The sequence below is a fragment of the Doryrhamphus excisus genome, chromosome 18, assembly GCF_030265055.1.
Source record: "Doryrhamphus excisus isolate RoL2022-K1 chromosome 18, RoL_Dexc_1.0, whole genome shotgun sequence".
Taxonomy (NCBI): Eukaryota; Metazoa; Chordata; class Actinopteri; order Syngnathiformes; family Syngnathidae; genus Doryrhamphus; species Doryrhamphus excisus.
In genome coordinates, this window is record NC_080483.1 from 17,860,116 (window position 1) to 17,877,402 (window position 17,287).

The 17,287-nt window shown below is 44.6% G+C and overlaps 1 protein-coding gene across 2 annotated transcripts in view; it reads right to left on the bottom strand.

Annotated features, from left to right (window-relative positions):
• The window catches only part of LOC131105956 (paxillin-like), a 19,337-nt gene continuing 2,050 nt past the window's right edge, over nt 1–17,287 (bottom strand). Inside the window, exons 2-11 of one of the 2 annotated variants that reach the window (XM_058054528.1) lie at nt 9,527–9,708; nt 9,327–9,412; nt 9,118–9,251; nt 8,858–9,041; nt 8,631–8,778; nt 4,247–4,405; nt 2,873–3,046; nt 2,014–2,095; nt 1,792–1,940; nt 1–1,712 (exon numbers count right to left, since the gene is read on the bottom strand). In XM_058054528.1, the coding sequence (XP_057910511.1) occupies nt 1,446–1,712; nt 1,792–1,940; nt 2,014–2,095; nt 2,873–3,046; nt 4,247–4,405; nt 8,631–8,778; nt 8,858–9,041; nt 9,118–9,251; nt 9,327–9,412; nt 9,527–9,708 (1,565 nt within the window). In that variant the 3' untranslated portion in view covers nt 1–1,445. The other variant, XM_058054527.1, reaches the window with a different exon arrangement.

A 17,287-nucleotide genomic window follows, 5' to 3' on the forward strand; every position in this document is an offset into this window, starting at 1 on the left:
TGCCAGAAATGAAGAGCTTATTTTATTTGCATCGATTGGATCAGGAGCCCCCACATAAGCTTACATCGCACCCAAGCCAAGAGCCTCGCTCTTTAGAGGGAAAAAAAAGGATCGCAAAAATGTATACTCTTGTATATATTTCACTTAAAATAGAAGGCTCATCTGTATTGACAGGCTGAACAAAGAGGTGACTGTAAGAAGCACATGGAGGACAAATAACATCAATTCCTGTTAATGTTTGTAGAAGTACGATCAAACTAAGGATGCAATATATTGAAGCGTGTTGTCTAAAAATCAGCAGGATGTACAATCACGGTCAACTTAACGCTCAACATGTCCACCAAAGTCTCCCTGAATTTGACTCCCAAAAGACTCCAATCACAGCAAAGACTGAACTCCACAGTGTATTAGACCTTATTGCATTGACACATTTGGCACATGACCTCCTCCAACTTACAACACAAACGTGGAAAAATAACTCGCTACCACGTGGCACTCAAAACAAGATCATAGTTTGTGAGTTCTGTGATAAAAGTATCGAGTACTGGGTTTACTTTGAACCGCAAGCTAGTACTGGACTATCATCAAGCCTGCATGCCAGTAGAGCCAGCTCTCTCCATATCAATGGGAGTTAAAAATATATATGTTTTTTTCATCAAAACAGTGACAAAACACAGTTCTGTCACAATACATGGATATAAATTCACTGTAGCTGTGGATTGTGACATCAACTGGCGGCTGATGTTGATAAATCTTTGTGTAAATGACAGCTTTGCCCCTTTTTTGGATTCAGTACAGTGATAAAGTCACAACAGTAAAAATATGCATCAGAAATTGTGACTGTAGAAATTGTGCATGAATATAAACACATTTGTGTTGCACCCAGTTTTACAACCGTAGCATATGTTATTTTTAACATTTTGAAAATGCATGGCACAGAAGACAATATGCGTATTTCCCGGTGTGGTTCCAAAGGTAATGCTTACACCGCTGATGTGTAAGGGTGGCCGGCTAATGTATGCAGTAAAAGGTAAAACATTTTCATTTTGGTATTTTTGCAGAATAGAAATCAAAGCCACACTAAATTGTAAAATCCACCATATGACAGTCTCACCGAGAGCTGTGTGGTTGGAGAGTGCAAAGAGAAATAGGTTGGATAATCACGCTGATTGGCCACGCAAATGTCAGAACCGATCTCCGTGTCCCATGCAGACGTTTGTACAGTAAGTCAGAGCTCTCACATGGTCCGACACACACGCACGCAGGGAGATTTGTACTGTTGTTTTAAACACCCTGAATAAAAATCTCTTTGGGCTCTGTTTAAAAAAAAGCCTATATAGCAAAAGCCTGAGAGGTTAGACAGGCAGGGAAATCCCTTCAGTGAGAAAAGTCTGAAAAATCTGTAATCATGTCTCAGACTCATGCATGTGCTACAATTCAGACCACTAACTGAAGAGTTTGATAAAGCAACCGTGGCAGTAGGGCTTGTCATTCTGCTCCTTAAAGGTGCCCTTGTTGAGCTGCTTGAGACAGAAAGCGCACACAAAGTGTTCCGGGTGAAACTTCTTGCCCATGGCTGTGATGCAGCGGCCAGTGATGGCCTTCTGGCAGCCCGAGCACAGCGAGCCGCGCCGCTCGTGGTAGTGTGCCTCGCAATAGGGCTGGCCCTCGTGGTCGAAGAAGCTGCCGTTGATGAAGGGTGTGAAGCACTCCTGGAAATCACAACGACAACGATGAAGTGCTTCGTTTAAGGGTGAGGTGATTATCGATGGGGCGAGTCGGGCCTCTCACCCTGCAGACGAAGCATTCAGGGTGCCAGAGCGAGTTCAGCGCTGAGATGTAGTTATCCAAAATGGCACGGGCACAGCCTCCACACTTGGGAGCAAACATGTCGAAGTAGTCCTTCCTGCAGTATGCCTTCCCGTCCTTCTCATGGAACCCTGCATGGAAGCAATGATTCAGGCCGACACCCCTGCACGTCATCCAGCCATGCAAGGTATTCACACAAAGTACCTTCTGGTCCAAAGAAGGCTCCACACTGGGCACAAAAGAAGTGCTCCGGATGCCAAGTCTTGTCCAAAGCAGTCACCACTTTCTGTGAGACAAAGCAATGGCACACATGATCCATGACGAACATTTCCGAGCATTAGGAAATCCCTCACCACTATGTTTTAGTTGAAAATAACCCAGTCCTATCAACAGCGAACACAGGTCAAATTCCATCCCACCACTAGAGGGAGCAAAGCCACATGTGAAAATCAGAGCAAATGAATGCAGGAAGTCAAATTCTGCGACATTGATGCAATATAAACTGACTGGCCTCTATATCAAGTACACTTTCACAATGGCCAGATCATTAGGCACACCTGCAGAACCCAATTTTGCTTTTATAAAGGTGATTTGCAGGTTTACTGTACATATGTTAAATGTAACAATGTTTGCAGTGGTGTAGAACGACAGTAAATACTACTGTAATACTACTATGATGGCTTTTTTAGCGGATGTAATAATAATGTGCATAGAAGTATTGCTAATGTTGTAGTATATACGCAACCTGCAGGCAGCTTTTATGAGAAGTCAACTGTGGATGTGTCAAACAAGCTCAGCGGCGGCGGATTGGAAAATCTTGGCAGTGACTCATGTTGGACATTCCCTTGTTTAAAGTCCACCTCCCCTCAAGGGACATTGTAACCATGGGTGTTAATCATGGAAATGAACACGAGCGTGTCTATACCGTCTATATACAGGACTTGGCTTAGTGACTCATTCAGTCATGGTCATGTTCCATAAGCCTATGAATAAATAGCTAATAATATCCACGTCCACGTTAGTGCATTCTCCCGTGAGCGTGTTGTGTGTATGCATTACTAACATCCAGTATGGGTCCATTGCAGTAGTGGCATCGTGGTGAGAAGAGATTATGATAGTCTTTCTCGCAGAAAGGCTGTCCCTCGCGCTCAAAGAAGTTCCTAGAGCCTATCTCCTCCTGGCAGTGGGTGCACACAAAGTGCTCAGGGTGCCACGTTCTTCCCATGGCAGTCACCACCTGAGAAGACAGGGGAGCCAGCTGAAATAAGCTGCACATGAAAATGCCTGATATGACAGAGAGAAGGTCACGACTGTGGCTGGAGACGAGCATTTGTTGGATAGTGACCGCAAAATAATATGCATGTATAATTATCTAGGAGTTTCCCATAACAGCGTATTTCTGGGGTGAAGGACGGGGTGACGTTGGTGGTGTTGTTGTTGTTGGTCCATAAATTGTTTGCGCACACTCACACACACCCCCACGTCTACAGTTTACAAACGCCCACACATCTGTAAACAGATGATTATTTTGTGTTATGTTCTCAAGATGTAAATAAATGTCATTATTTTGTTATCAAAATGTACGCAAACCCTGGTGAAATTTGGTGTAAAATGTAGATGTTAACTGAAAAGCATGCAAACCGGGGCGTACGCTAACCAAGGTTCCACTGTATACGATTGTAAGTCATTAGTGGAATTCCACCATTCAAGCGGTGTGAATTATGTAGACGTGGCTTGGAGAAACGCCTTCTCTGTTAGCTAGCCAGGATGAGCCAGCAGCCTGCTCCACCAGACGCTTTAGAGGGCGATGGTGGCAACCTCACAACAACTGGAAGCCTGACGACCAAACTAAGGGCTAGACTGTGACTCCATTTCCATCTGTTCTATCAATCTTACATTTGACATCAATTATATGAAGTATTTGAGGCCTTTTTAGGACCCAAACCCGGATTGGTGCTTCTTTGCATTTAGATTGTTCACTTACGTTGTCGCAAGAAGAGCTGACGAGGACGCGCCTGGACGTGAATCTAATGTAATAGTTACAGCATTCGCTTTTCAATTTTGATCCATGATCGGAGAACGTCAATGTCTCACGATAGTAGAAGGGTTTGGAGGAGGAGGAGTGAGCTGCGTGCCAAAAATAGACGTTTTTATGGGCATCTCAATTACTGACATTTTTTTGGCCATTTGTGGGTGGTCTCGGTCTCTGGCCCACTGGACACAGTGCCAGGTTTCTATACTATGTGCTATGTTTGGGCTGGTGGTCTACCAACCAGAAAAACGGTCTCACTACAATAAGGTACACAAAAACACTGTCTTTACTGAGGTACTAATGAAGACCTAATGGGTAGTGGTTAGGCTTAAGTTGGGCAAAACTATTCATCGATATGAAACTAGTTTGAATTAGCCATGTGCAACTGTAGGCGTGTAAAATCACCTGTCCAACGATGGGTTTATTGCATGCACCGCAAACGCCTTTAGCCACAGTCTGGACTCCGAGTCTGTTAAGGTCCGATTGGAGGCTCCCCAGCATGTTGTCCAGCTTGTTGGCTGGTTTGGGCGGTCCAGTGGGAGACGTCTTTCCCTGTGATTGGATCTGAAAAAGATTGTAGAGACTTTGGTTTTATTATCACCATGGGACAGATTCCTATTGACAGACTAAAGGACAACAAATACACTTAAACAAATAAACAAATACACTTTGCTGTTTTCCTGGCTGCATTGACACATTGTCGTTTGGTACTCTGGTGCGGTTCACTTAACGTTCACCGTGGCAGTTTTGTTCAGACCAAAGGCTACAAAATAAATAATACATATGCATGTATGGACCTGATTGGACAGTGTTTGTGATGTATGACATATTGTGGTTTTTAAAACTGTGCTTTCTGCAGTCATTTTAACACCATGTAGCATTCACATTTGAGCTCAAGTGAACCAAACTGCACCAGAGTTCACTTACAAGGTTTGGATGATGCATTCAAACTTGAACAAATGAACCCCACTAGCAGAGACCACTAGCACCAGAATCTGCTTCAACCAAACCAAGTGCTAACAGGCTTCAACTGTCAGCATGTGTTCTTTCTAAACGTCCTCCTTGCTAAGGTCTGGTCATGAAAAGAAAGCGGTACGGGTTTGTTCTTGATAAAACCATCATTGCAGATACAGGGTTGCTAAAAGCGGCGATGACGGTATACTGGGATACGGTATTGGTCTTTGGGCTAGTGGGACCACTTAATGAGTGTCCAGCGGGCCAGGCTATAAGTGTAGTGGTAAATGTGCTGTCCTATGGCAGATGAGGTTTCAGTTGCGCCACGAGCCGACCATTCCTGCACAGGCCAGGAGGGGTGACGCTCAACTTGCCTCTAAGCTCTTAAACTCTGCACTCCAACACAGAACACACAACTCTTGGCGCCATCAAATGTCAGAATTAGAAAAGGGGCTCACTATCTCTAGCCTGGGTGTCAGCGCCACCCATAAAGTGGACTGACTGGTGGACTGGGTTAGACGTATTCGGGTCACATGAGGACCCAAAGCCAGAAACCGCCCTGAAGTCCATACGTAAATAGTGGCCAAATAGGATGATTTGAGGGTAAAATGGTGGCAAAGACCATGAAGAGAGGTAATCCATGCCTGCATAGGTGGGAAGAGGGGGTCATACTCAGTCTGACAGCCCACTGATACAAAAACCTTGGGAGGCGGGGGTGGTGTGGCAGGTTTGGGTGGAGGGCTTGGTGATGGAGGGGGCTGGACAGGAGGTGGTGTGGGTTGCCTTGGGGGAGGAGTAGGCTCCTTGGGAGGTGGAGGGGTTGGAGGCGGAGGAGGGAGAGGTAGTGGCGGAGGTGTCTGTTTTACTGGGGGGATCTTTTTGGGGGCTGGAGGGGACTTCGGAGGAGAGAGAACTTTTCTCTGGGGGACGGGAGATTCAGGAGGGATGATGATCTGTACAGGAGATGAGAACAAAGCATAACACAGATTGACAAACTGTGAACGTGGTGACCACTTGATGACCAAGTATTAGAAAGTACATGTTAGTACAACAACATTCTGCGGGTACTTGGTTCAACCAACCAGTGTGCCTCTAACTTCTACCTTATCCACAGGAGGGAGGGCCCTCTCTTCCCGTATTCGCTGTGGATTTGACATCACGATGACTCCCTCCGTCAACCAATCATCTGAGCGTTGTTTACGTCGGCGTTCCACACGGCCAATTCCCAGTTTTCCCTGCAGCTCCTCAATGAGCTGATCTTGTGAATTGCTTTTATTCACGATAATAGGTCCCACTTTACGTCGCACTACTCCGTCTCTGTACATCGGATGCACGTTGGAGGTCTCTTTTGTGCGACGTATAACCGACTTGAGCTGGAGAGTAGACGATAGTCAAGTTTGTGCTCATCACAAATTCCATGTTTGGTTTCTAGCACAGTATAAGCAATCAATAAGCAATAATCAATAACACTCCACAATGAGCTGCATTGTTCCACACACTCTTACAGTACATCCAATTAGATTTCTTGCAGAAGGAGAAACATTCTCTTCTGTTATTTCCACTCAAGGCAATTGCTGTCGGTAAGTGAGGCACAGCATGCCGGAGAGTCAAGACAACACAGATCCATCACAGAATGCTTGCAAAGCAACTTGCTCGCGCCAAAGCCGGTCTGAAAATAAAGTGTGTTTGTGTATATCCGGAGATTACAAAAATGGATCAAAATAGAGTATGGCGGAAAGTTTCAATCTCTGATTGCGTCAACATCCCAGGTGAGCCCTGTGATGAACAAAGCAATGTTGTCTCAGGCAAGTCGGGGCGTGCATCGGCATCCTGTTAGCAATTCTTTCAACATCAGCCACAAGAAGCATCTACGAGGAGAGCTCTCCCTTAAAAGCCTTTTGCAGTTCTTGTGCAGCAACACGCCATGCGTCATACCACACTGATGAATATATGTATACATATCATACCCAGGGTACACGGTGAACTTCTCTCCCAAAATAAGCTTATTGCAGGAGTTTGGGACACTATCTACCTTTACTTACTTATGCCACATGCCCAACAAAATCAAAAGACCACAACGGGTCCAACAAAAAGCTTGATACAACATCAGGCCAGCTTATTTTGGGAGCCCAGTATGACGTGTCTCCTACTTGGCCGGAAGCAGATAAACGCTCAACAGCAGATGGCTGCTGCGTCGGCAGATCCAGCGTTGCATCTGGTGTCCCAGGGCAGGTGGAGGGGGTGAAACACTCATCAATCCAACTGGCTTCAGTCATGGGCGTCAGGGTCCCCTCTCTGCTCACATCTGGGTAGATGCCATCTTCTTCATCCCATGGTCTGTCCTCATCCCCAGGCGTGACAGAAGTGGGTGCTTGGCTCTCGTCTGGTTGAGTGGAGCCAGGCGCTAAGAGTTTGTCTAAGGCGGTGTCCAGGAAAGGCTCTCGGCACGGCCACGTTAAGTCCATTATTTCACTTGGCTGCTTTTTGGTCGGAGGTGACGATGGGGTATTTGATGGCAGTGAAGCTGGTGAATTTCTAGAACTACTCGAGTCTGCAACAGTGTAAATCTTTTTGGTGACTACAGCAGGACTTTTGGGAGCTGGACTCTCACTCTTTCGGATTGTTGCTGGACTTGAAAGTTTTGGAGGTGCGTTTTTAGGCCCAGTGTCTGTACTCCACTCACTGTGGACAGTCACAGGACTAGCAACCTTTGGAACTGGACTTGAGAGTCTTGGAATTGACACTGGACTCTTGAGAACCGTTTCAGGACTAGAAATAGTCACACGACTTGCACTACTTGAAACCTGACCTGACAGTCTTGGAACGGTTACTGGGCTCGTGGACATTGGCAATGTTTCTTGAGTTGTTGGTGTTATCGGACTTTTATTCTTTTCAAGTATATCTTGGCTATCACCTGGAGGTGCTGGACTGGAACTTAGTTGAGAGACTGGGCTGGGACTTTTAGTTTTAAGGGTGGGACTGGACTGTTTGGACGCAATACCTGGACTTGTCTTCTTGGAAGCATCAGCTAAACTAGGATTCGGAGCAGTACCGTCACTTGACGTTTTACTAGTAGAGACTTCAATGGCAGACAGACTTTGAACTGGTTGCTTCAGGCTACTGGAAACACTGAAACTCTCCACGTGAGAGATTTCAGAGGTGACATTGCCACTATTTTCCTTTCTGGATGATGTCATCACAACAGTGGAAGCAGCTGAAATGGTAGGGGTTGAACAACCGTCTTCATCAATGTGAAGCTCCAGTGAAAGAGGGGTACAGGAGGGTGTGGTGTAGCTAGATGTTAGATCAACATCAACAGATGAGTCAATGTGGGTAATTGTGGATGGAGTGTCAGAGATGACCAAAGTGGCGTCGACTACGTCTTGGTTCACTGACAGCTGAGAGCCAGACTACCAGGTACATACAAGGTAGTACAAATAAACACAAAGACAAACAAAGTGATAGAGAAAAGAGAAAGAGAGCAGGTAAAACGCAGTGAGATCAAGCAAATGAACAGTAATCACTCTCTCAGTATGTTGGCCAATATGTTGACAAGTTGGCAATAATAACCAATGAATGGAATGTTTTGTCTTATTCTCATTCATCAACTTACGCTCTGTCTTATTGCATGATAATTGCATTGGCTGGATGGTGAATAAATGTTTTATGATGTTGACAGTTTCACTCTGGAACACATTATTTCGCATTTCTTTATGTTCTTTTGAAGTATGAACAGATTGGAACAGATCAACCGTAGAGGTGTCTACATTCTTAGTTTACTTTAGTTTTTTTGGTACCACACAGTGAGCGGCAAATGAAAAGAAAAAGTACTCACATTGCTTTGAACTTTGAAGTCAGACAAGGAGGCCATTAGCTCATCTAGCTCTCGCGTGGCAGAGGAAGCAGACATTCTTGCTTGTTGCTGTGCTGGCATTTCCTCTTGTCCGTCAATTTGTCCATCTGAGACCACCAAGGGAGTGGGACTATGGGCGGAACCAACAAGTTCAGCTGTTAACTTGTCACAACAATGTCTAGTGTCACCACAGCAGTTGTCACGCGTACATGGGCGAGGGCACGGAGCTCTCCAACTCATCCAGAAGGCTCTCCACACTTGGTCGCACATCCTCCAGTGCTCTACGTTTAGGCTTCTCTAGGACAGGTGCTGAGGGCTTGGGTGCTACAGACACTCCGTTCTCCTGAATACTATGGACCACGCTGCTGGCAGGGAGAGGCGGGGCCACCTCCTCTATTGAGGCAAAAGCAAACCAATTGGGCATCATACATATATCGTGACACTATATTGAAACAGGTAATGGGCAAACCTGTGGGGAAGGCAGGGCTGCTTTGCTGGACGGCGTTGAGTTCCAACAGGAGACGATCCAGTTCTGACAGATTGCTGCCCAACGACATGTTCATGGCAGGTGAAGACTCACTGCTCTTCTGCTTATTGGGGAAACTGCGCAGGAAGAGATGTAGTTAAATATTAGTTAGAAAACAACACAGAAATACTACGTTCAAAGTAACATTCTACCTGTATACGTGGTCTTCTTCTCCAGGAGGTTGCGTTGGGCTGCTGGTATCACTTGACTCGAAAATTCTCTTATCTGAGCTGAACATCTGAGGAGAGAAAGTCCCATTTGAATGATTACTATGTATGTAAGCGTTTCAACAGTGGAGAGTGAAATGTCCATTCATGTTGGTCATTATTACGATGGGTACAAGAGTGTTTACTTCTGTTTCCTGTACTCCGTTGAGGGTTTTCTCAGAGGGAATGGGTGGGCCTTGTGGTGAAAAGCAGATGTCTTGCTGGGTCTGATTGCCAACAGGGAGAGAGTAGGCCGTCTCATCAGACAGGAAAAGCGGACGCTTTGAAATGTGGGACGTTGTGGACTCCAGGTCCGCCAACAAAGCATCTATGAAAACAGAAGAAAGAACAATTATGTTTGGAACAAGACTTTAAGCTCTGCATCAATTACAAAAGATTGATTCCATTTAATGTTTCCTATTGACCATCCAGACACAAACAAATATTCAGGACTGGATGCCCGTTTCCAATTTTCCGTCTACTCATCTTGTGTTTCACCCAAAACCAAATACAGTATAACACGTCTTGATCACTTGACCACAAGCAGTGTGCACATTAGGGAAGATGGTGTTGTAAAAGCTGAATCATTGAGACTGTCATGGCCACTCCTTCAGTTACTCATTGACCCTCATCTGGCTGAAGAGCCACCATTACTGCACATCGGGGGAGGGGGGGAAATATTTGGACTCGTGGGCTGCATTGTGTTCACAAAATTGTCAACAGAACACACACACACACATATATATATATATATATATATATATATATATATATAGCCCTAACCCTAACCCTGTGTATATATATATATATATATATATATATATATATATATATATATATATATACACACACACACACACACACACACACACATACACACACATATCTGTAAAAGTGTTATACTATCAGCAGTATGTTCTCATGTCCCTTTTTTCGGGTGCACTTTAAACATCAGACCACATCAAACTATGTCATTTAATTTGACAGTTTTGTTGTTTTTATTTGTTTTACTAAATAAGACATCCAACTTGCAAGTCACGTTGCCAGTTTGCATGTTAAAAGTTGAAATACTTAGAAAGCAACTGGCGGGCCGGATTCAAACGCTTGTGGGCCGCATGTGGCCCCCGGGCCATAGTTTGCCCACCCCTGCTCTACATGCTGCTGTGTGCACAGTGAAGACACTTTATTCATTTTTAACGATCACAAAACACAAATAAGGTCATGGCACAAGAAAGCCAAAGCCCTTGATTTGAAGTTGGCCAACCAGCAAGAGCAACTACTATACCAATTTATCGTCCATAACGCCCTGGAGCAAATGAACATGAAGATGAGACAAGATGTACCTGAGAAAAAGACAAAAGGTTAAGAGGGAGAAGTGGTGAGAGCACAGACAAAGTAGAACTGGAGGGGGAAGAGGGCGACCCAAACAAACTGTGCCACCCAGGAACCGCCTCTCTTCACTGTGCCATCGGGTGAGGGGGGCGCAACAGAGAACGGGGAAGGTGGGGTTACATTTAATGGCAGGAGCATCTTGGGTTCGCCTCCCCACAGTCGTGACGTGCCGGTACCAACTTAGCTACTTGCCTCAAGTGAGACAAGCCACTCATGCAAATGATGACTGACAGGAGCCTTCCGACTTTGGCAGGCTACGACGAGGAAGAGAATACAACTTTAGATAGTAAAGAACAGCGACACCCCCGACCTTGAGGAATGGGAACGGTTTAACCAGTCCCTATTTCTACCATGGCTACTCAAGACTTGAGTGTAACCATCTTTCCAATAAAACTTTAAACAATTGCGGTCTGCTCTGCTGTGGTGTCCTCACAAGTTACGGTATGTCACATTCATTTTGGTCTTTAAATACAACAGAAAGACGCAGACTGTAACATTAGGAAGATCTGACAGCCTGGAAACTAATGCTTAGAATAACATTGTATCATCAGTAAAAGTAGAGACCGCACGAGACAGTGAGGAGACACATCCCAGGCAGATCCAGAGCCATAGCTGATCCGCTTGGACCAGGTTAGCATCAGCACGGATAGCATGGCTAACATGCCAGTAGGCCAGGTTGCACGGCACAGATTCCACCCAGGACACACAAGCCCAGTCACATTACCCAGCGTTTCATTATGGAATATGCACAATGTTGAGACAGTTACAGCCAGCATATAGCATAAAAATACACATTGAAAGGTAAGTGAGCAGAAATAATACTACCATCATTTACAGCAAGATCAGTAGTGAGCTGTAGTCACTGAAGAGACAACTGAAAAAACACAACATAATCATCATGGTAACTTGCAAAAGTACAAAAATCACTGGGTCGTTCCTGTTGCAAAGCTGGACTGCGGCTGCTGAAGACCTCCGTCAACAGATGTTAGTCCAGATGGTTTATACAAGGGACGTTAATCAAATTAGCTCTGCAGATGAACTGCCTTTCCCCCTCATTAAAAACAATTTGCTGCTCCAAAATAAGTTAGTGCTCAAACATAAACCCTCAAGCTATTCAAAACTTGAATCATCTCTTGTGAAAATAACAATGAAGTAAGTTCAATACATCTCAGGTGACATACCGACACTCTTATTGTGAAGCTAAGAGACCATCTTGGCAGTAATAATTGTAAACGGAGGACATTTTGAAGCTTGTCTGTTGACTGAACCCTCTGTGCTCGGCGTGCGCTGGCCTGACGCTCGCTACACAAACATGGAGGTGTGTCAGCTTCCCCTGCCAAGGGTACATAGCATGAACTGAAGCATTCTCCTGTCCAAAATTGGATCTCCAGTCAAATGAGAAAATCACAAGAGCCTCCCCTATAATCCGCATGCAAGAACTTGACTAGATCACTTAAAATGTTAATAGTATTTTATCCAATCAGAGGGGTGTATATATATGTACGTATATATGCTATATTCCTTCGGTGTATAGCAAGAAATTCACAACCATTCTTAATAAGAGTGCCAGATTCACACGTACACAACTAAAACCGGCAGCATTTTAACTATTGCACCCCGTCTGTACAAAATAACACCTTAAAGAGGCAGTACGACGGTGAAAAGTGATTTTTTTTTAAATTCAGGTTCAACTGTTTATTCAACTGTTATTTTGTTGTGGCGCTGCCCCAGGATCAATTACATGTCGCGGAAAGCCTGCAGTCAACTGGCCTGACACAATGAAACAAAGAGTGCATGGAAACTGGGAAGTGTGTATTTGTACGCGAGCATGCACATTTTTCTAGGGTGAAATGTGGGTTGACGCAGATTAAGGAGACACCCTTCCTCCCAGATGAATGCTGTGCATTTTAATTACACGGACGTCGCTACACGTGGGGGTTCCTTACAGGAAAGAGAGAGCGGAAGTGAGAGGAAGACAAAAAAAGGAAGGGATGAGCTGCGTGGCAGGAGAGCGGATAAAAGGAACAGGATTTTAAAAAAGGGGGGGAAGGGAAGATGTGCAGGAAACTAGTGTATGGAAAGCAAAACCATATAAGGAGTACACACTTGAATAAGAGCAACTCCAACACAGACACACAACAACATATGAAGCGTAATTGGACAAAATCAGCTCCAGAGCACTACTCTTACAAGTACTGGACATCAACAGAGGCAGGACATCCTGTCTTCTTGACACGACGCACACATCTGGGCTAATGGGAGCATGTAGCCAATCAATGCAGTAGACTGCTCGGATCACGACAACATCTCCAGACAATGGAGATGCAGAGCTCTTGTAACCAGGAAAGGGGCATTCACAATGCAACATAAGAAGCAAGGTGTCTGCAGGGGGTGATGTTGAGTTTCAGATTAAAACAGAAGAGCAGTTGCCTTTCTTGCTCGGGGCTGACGGGAAAAACAATGGCTTCATCTGTGAAGTTTCTAAATGTCATGACATTTCAAATGAAATGGCATGAATATCATGTTGTCTATGTCTATGTAGCCGCTCTCGCCTTCCTTCCAACACCTCCTACCATGGATTCCTTCACTTTTTCCTGGGTGTTTTTGATGCGGATGATATAAATTCCTAACATGCCACAGCTTGTTCATACACGAGAGACACGAGTGGTGAAACAACTGAACAAGATAACTTCAAGAGGCTGTTGGGCCGAAGCAAGTAACACGATGATGCATTATGACAGTCTTTCATGTTGTGTTGTGTTGTGAATGAGACCGCCCCCGCCCCCCGGTTGGATCACAACAAGACCGCCCATGCACTTGCTTCCCTTCAGGGCCACTCGTTGGACAGCGGACATCATGTGCCTGAGTTGCTCACACTTAGACAACACAGGTCCCTTATTGCATGCACACAAAGTCCAAACGAGAGTTTCTATAAATAACCTCCCCACTTGACCATGACCTTGACCAAGACATCCTAGATTATGTCTGGTAAGCGTGGTCCGTACCACAGAAGGTTTGCTTGCTTATATAGGGCCTAATAATTCCTGCGGAATTGGCCAATAAAAATGGAATCTACTGTTGAATGCTCACAACAGTGACGAGAACTCATGCTATCATTTTTAAAAAACTAAATATTTATCATTTTATTTAATTAATATTTAGGTTATATTCCCATTGTGCTAATCTTGATGCTAAAAATATAATTTTATACTGCAAGTGGGTGGGAATTAAAATTCTCATCGAAGTCTTTTGAAATAATTTTCCTACAGAGCTTTTAATTTATGCATTTGCATACGTTAGTGAAATAGACCAGACCTTAAGAATGCATAATAATTATTTTCTAACTAGCTAGTGAGAATACATCAAATAGTAGAGTTGAAAGAAATTATTTTCTTAAACTTTAGTTTTTTCTACATCCAATGCCTTTGGTCTGGTGGTGTATTTCCTGTAGCAAAGTAGGTCACAGGCTCAGAAACAAGCTGCTCTCTGTCCCGTCCAGGAGGACAAGGACACAGGGAAGTGGAAAGAGAGGACAGTTCCTGCAAAGCAGAAGCAAATCACTCCACTGGAGCACAATCAGCTTATGAAAGCCAGTATCTGTCTACCGTACGTGCGCTAAACCTTATAACATGTGGAGTAGTAATCTTGACCCTGCATCAGTGCTGCTGTGATCAAGCCACGCAGGGTGTACATCAAACGTCCTGGATGATCCTCTTTAACAAGCAGATGCTGACAATACGATGAAATAAAAGCAAACTGGAATGGCATTCAGCGCAGAGCTCCGCCATTGAGAATAAATGAGAGGAAGAGACGAAATGACTAAAATGTCTAACCACATTTGACTCAGACATGCACCAAAATGTAAATGAATTTTCCAGAAGATGTTATTCTAGCTAACTAACAACAAACAAACGTGACAGCAAAACCCTCATCATCCTTCCATTTCTTAAAAGGCCGTTATTGCTGTGCCAACCTCCTGAGCATTTAAACACTATTCCTGATGTAAGAGCAGTGTTATCTCATCCTGCAGCCACACCGACAATACAGCCTCCTTTTTAGAAAATCAGGGCGTGTGGTGACACAAACAGAAAGAAACAAACATAAAGACAACACTGGATCACTACTTTAGTTGCGCTTTATTCCTGTTAGTACAAGAAATCAGTCATTTTGAAATCATTGTGTTGTTGGTCTACTATACAAAAACTCACTGATACAGTGCTAGACTTGAGTCCTTTCATTACCACACCCATACTTTTTTATCGAGTTCAGCCGCAAACAACTAGAGAGATGTTAGCGTATTAGGACGCGTCCCTTTCGGCTCAGACGTCTCACTGAGGAAGTCAACATAAATAGGCAGTGTGTGACTAACATTGTGTGTGTGACCTGCAGTGCTGGTTAGCGGTACACAATGCTCTTGACTGCCAGCTTTGCAAAGAGGTCGGTAAGGGCACTTCCTGTCATGAAACACGCCCTTAGCAAGTAGAGGAGCGGTCACAATAAACAAGGGCTTACACAGTGACTATGCAGCTGCTAATCCAAGTCAAAACATAAACATATCATTAAGGTTTTTTTGTATATCATGGCCTGAATATTATTTTTTTCACTGGCAGATTTGTTTGCACAGGACGCCAGCAGGTACTTGGAGGATGCCGTGGCGCATCAAGACCCACAGGAGATGACATGACGATTGGCTGCCTCTGTAAAGCTTGCTTGTCAAACAGCCTGTCCACACCAGCACACTGAGATCCGAAGAGTGGATGTGTGGACCATATGGTTCAAAGCCCTGCAGCAAGTTTACTTCAAAGTCAAACAGATGGACAAACCCCGGAGGAGGTTATGAGGGATTCCTTCAAAAAAACCTCCACATTTCAATCATCCAGTGTGGATCTGTCCCTGGAAGGCCAAGGCACTCCACATCTAACGATTAATAACAAATAAAGGTTCTTAATGGCAGGAGTCTTGTCACTGTGATATTTTTCTGGTCTATAATTGTGCGACAAATTATCATCGCTAATCAATAATATTATTGAAAACCCACACTGGGGGTGTCGGCTGTGGCATTTGCATCAGAAACCATCGCTGTACCTTCATTCATGTTAGCATAACTGTCCACTCACTGTGTCCATTAATTCCACTATAGAGCCAATTTACACAGACAGGTGTTGCGTGAACCCTCTTGTCATCCAGCCTGTGTAGCACAGAGAGACCAGCAGATGAAACAGACGCGTATTTAGATTATCAGGACAGGCCTAGATGGCAGACTTCACTACTATTAATGTCACTAAACTTTATGTGCAAAAGGATACAAACTGGGTAGCAAGGATAACAATGATTTTGAACATTTTGGTGACGCCGGATGCTACATTTAAGTAATAATTTGACTTCTCTGCTTTTCTTAATGATGACGGCTGCAAAATAGCCCACAAAGTGATAAACAAGACTGAATTCAAGATCTGACTCATAGCAAAGTATGAAGGTGTGATCCGCGTGGATATCCCCCCCCCCCCCATCACAGCTGCCCAAATTTCACTTACCCAGCTTTTCTGTCAGTGCAAACAATGTGCCAACCTAAATTTAGAAAATAGTCGTGAATCTAGGCTACATCAGATCTCATTTAAGAAGTACTTCGTCCCTGCCCACTCTGTGAGTGACATTTCCAACGCTGCGACGGCTGAACCGACAGCACTCTGGAGAGTCGCCTTGTCATTTCAAAACATTGCTACTACGATGACAATCGGGGTGGGGGGGGGGGTAGCAGAGCTGTAACGCTGAAAGAGAAAAGAGAGAGAGAGGGCTAACTTTGGAGGCTGTTTGACATTCACGTCTTGTTCACGCACGCCCTGAGCTCATCTTCGCCAGAAAGTTTAAGGAGGCGAGGTCAATCAATGCTTGCATCACAAAAAAATGTAACACAATAAGAAAGCATTTCAAATCATAGCTCCTTGAGCTGTCTTAATAAGCGGGTGACCAAAATCTACCACCGGCATTGATCCACTCTGCTGCAAACTCAGCCAGCTTTTAAACTGTCAATACATGGCAACCTGCAGCTTCCTATATGGTTTGCCACTGAGAAAGAGAAACAGAGACAGAGAAAGAGAGAGGGTGAGAGGGAGAGAGCGAGAGAGTGGGCGGAGCAACAAAGAGCATGAATTGTGGCTCAGGCTCAGTGCTTTCATGTTGCCTGATTCCCCCCAAGCCTGACACCCTGCTTGCACTGTGCTCCCATGGCCGGTTCCCACTGCACAACAATCAGCCGGGTAGTCCCGTGCCATTCAGCTTTTGGACGAGGAAAAAGCAACATTGCCTGGTGGGATGAGAGACCAAAGTGAAAGAAAGGGAAGAGAGATGTCGGTAGGGCCAGTGGAAGGTTTCAAGTTGCTGCTGGCTCATCATTTGAGAAGAGGGACTCTTCTTAGCTAAAAATACATGAAGGATTTCTCATCTGGGTGCTGGATGACTCTTGAACTCTGACAGATTTGAACTGAATAGTCACAAACAGACAATATGCTCAGCAT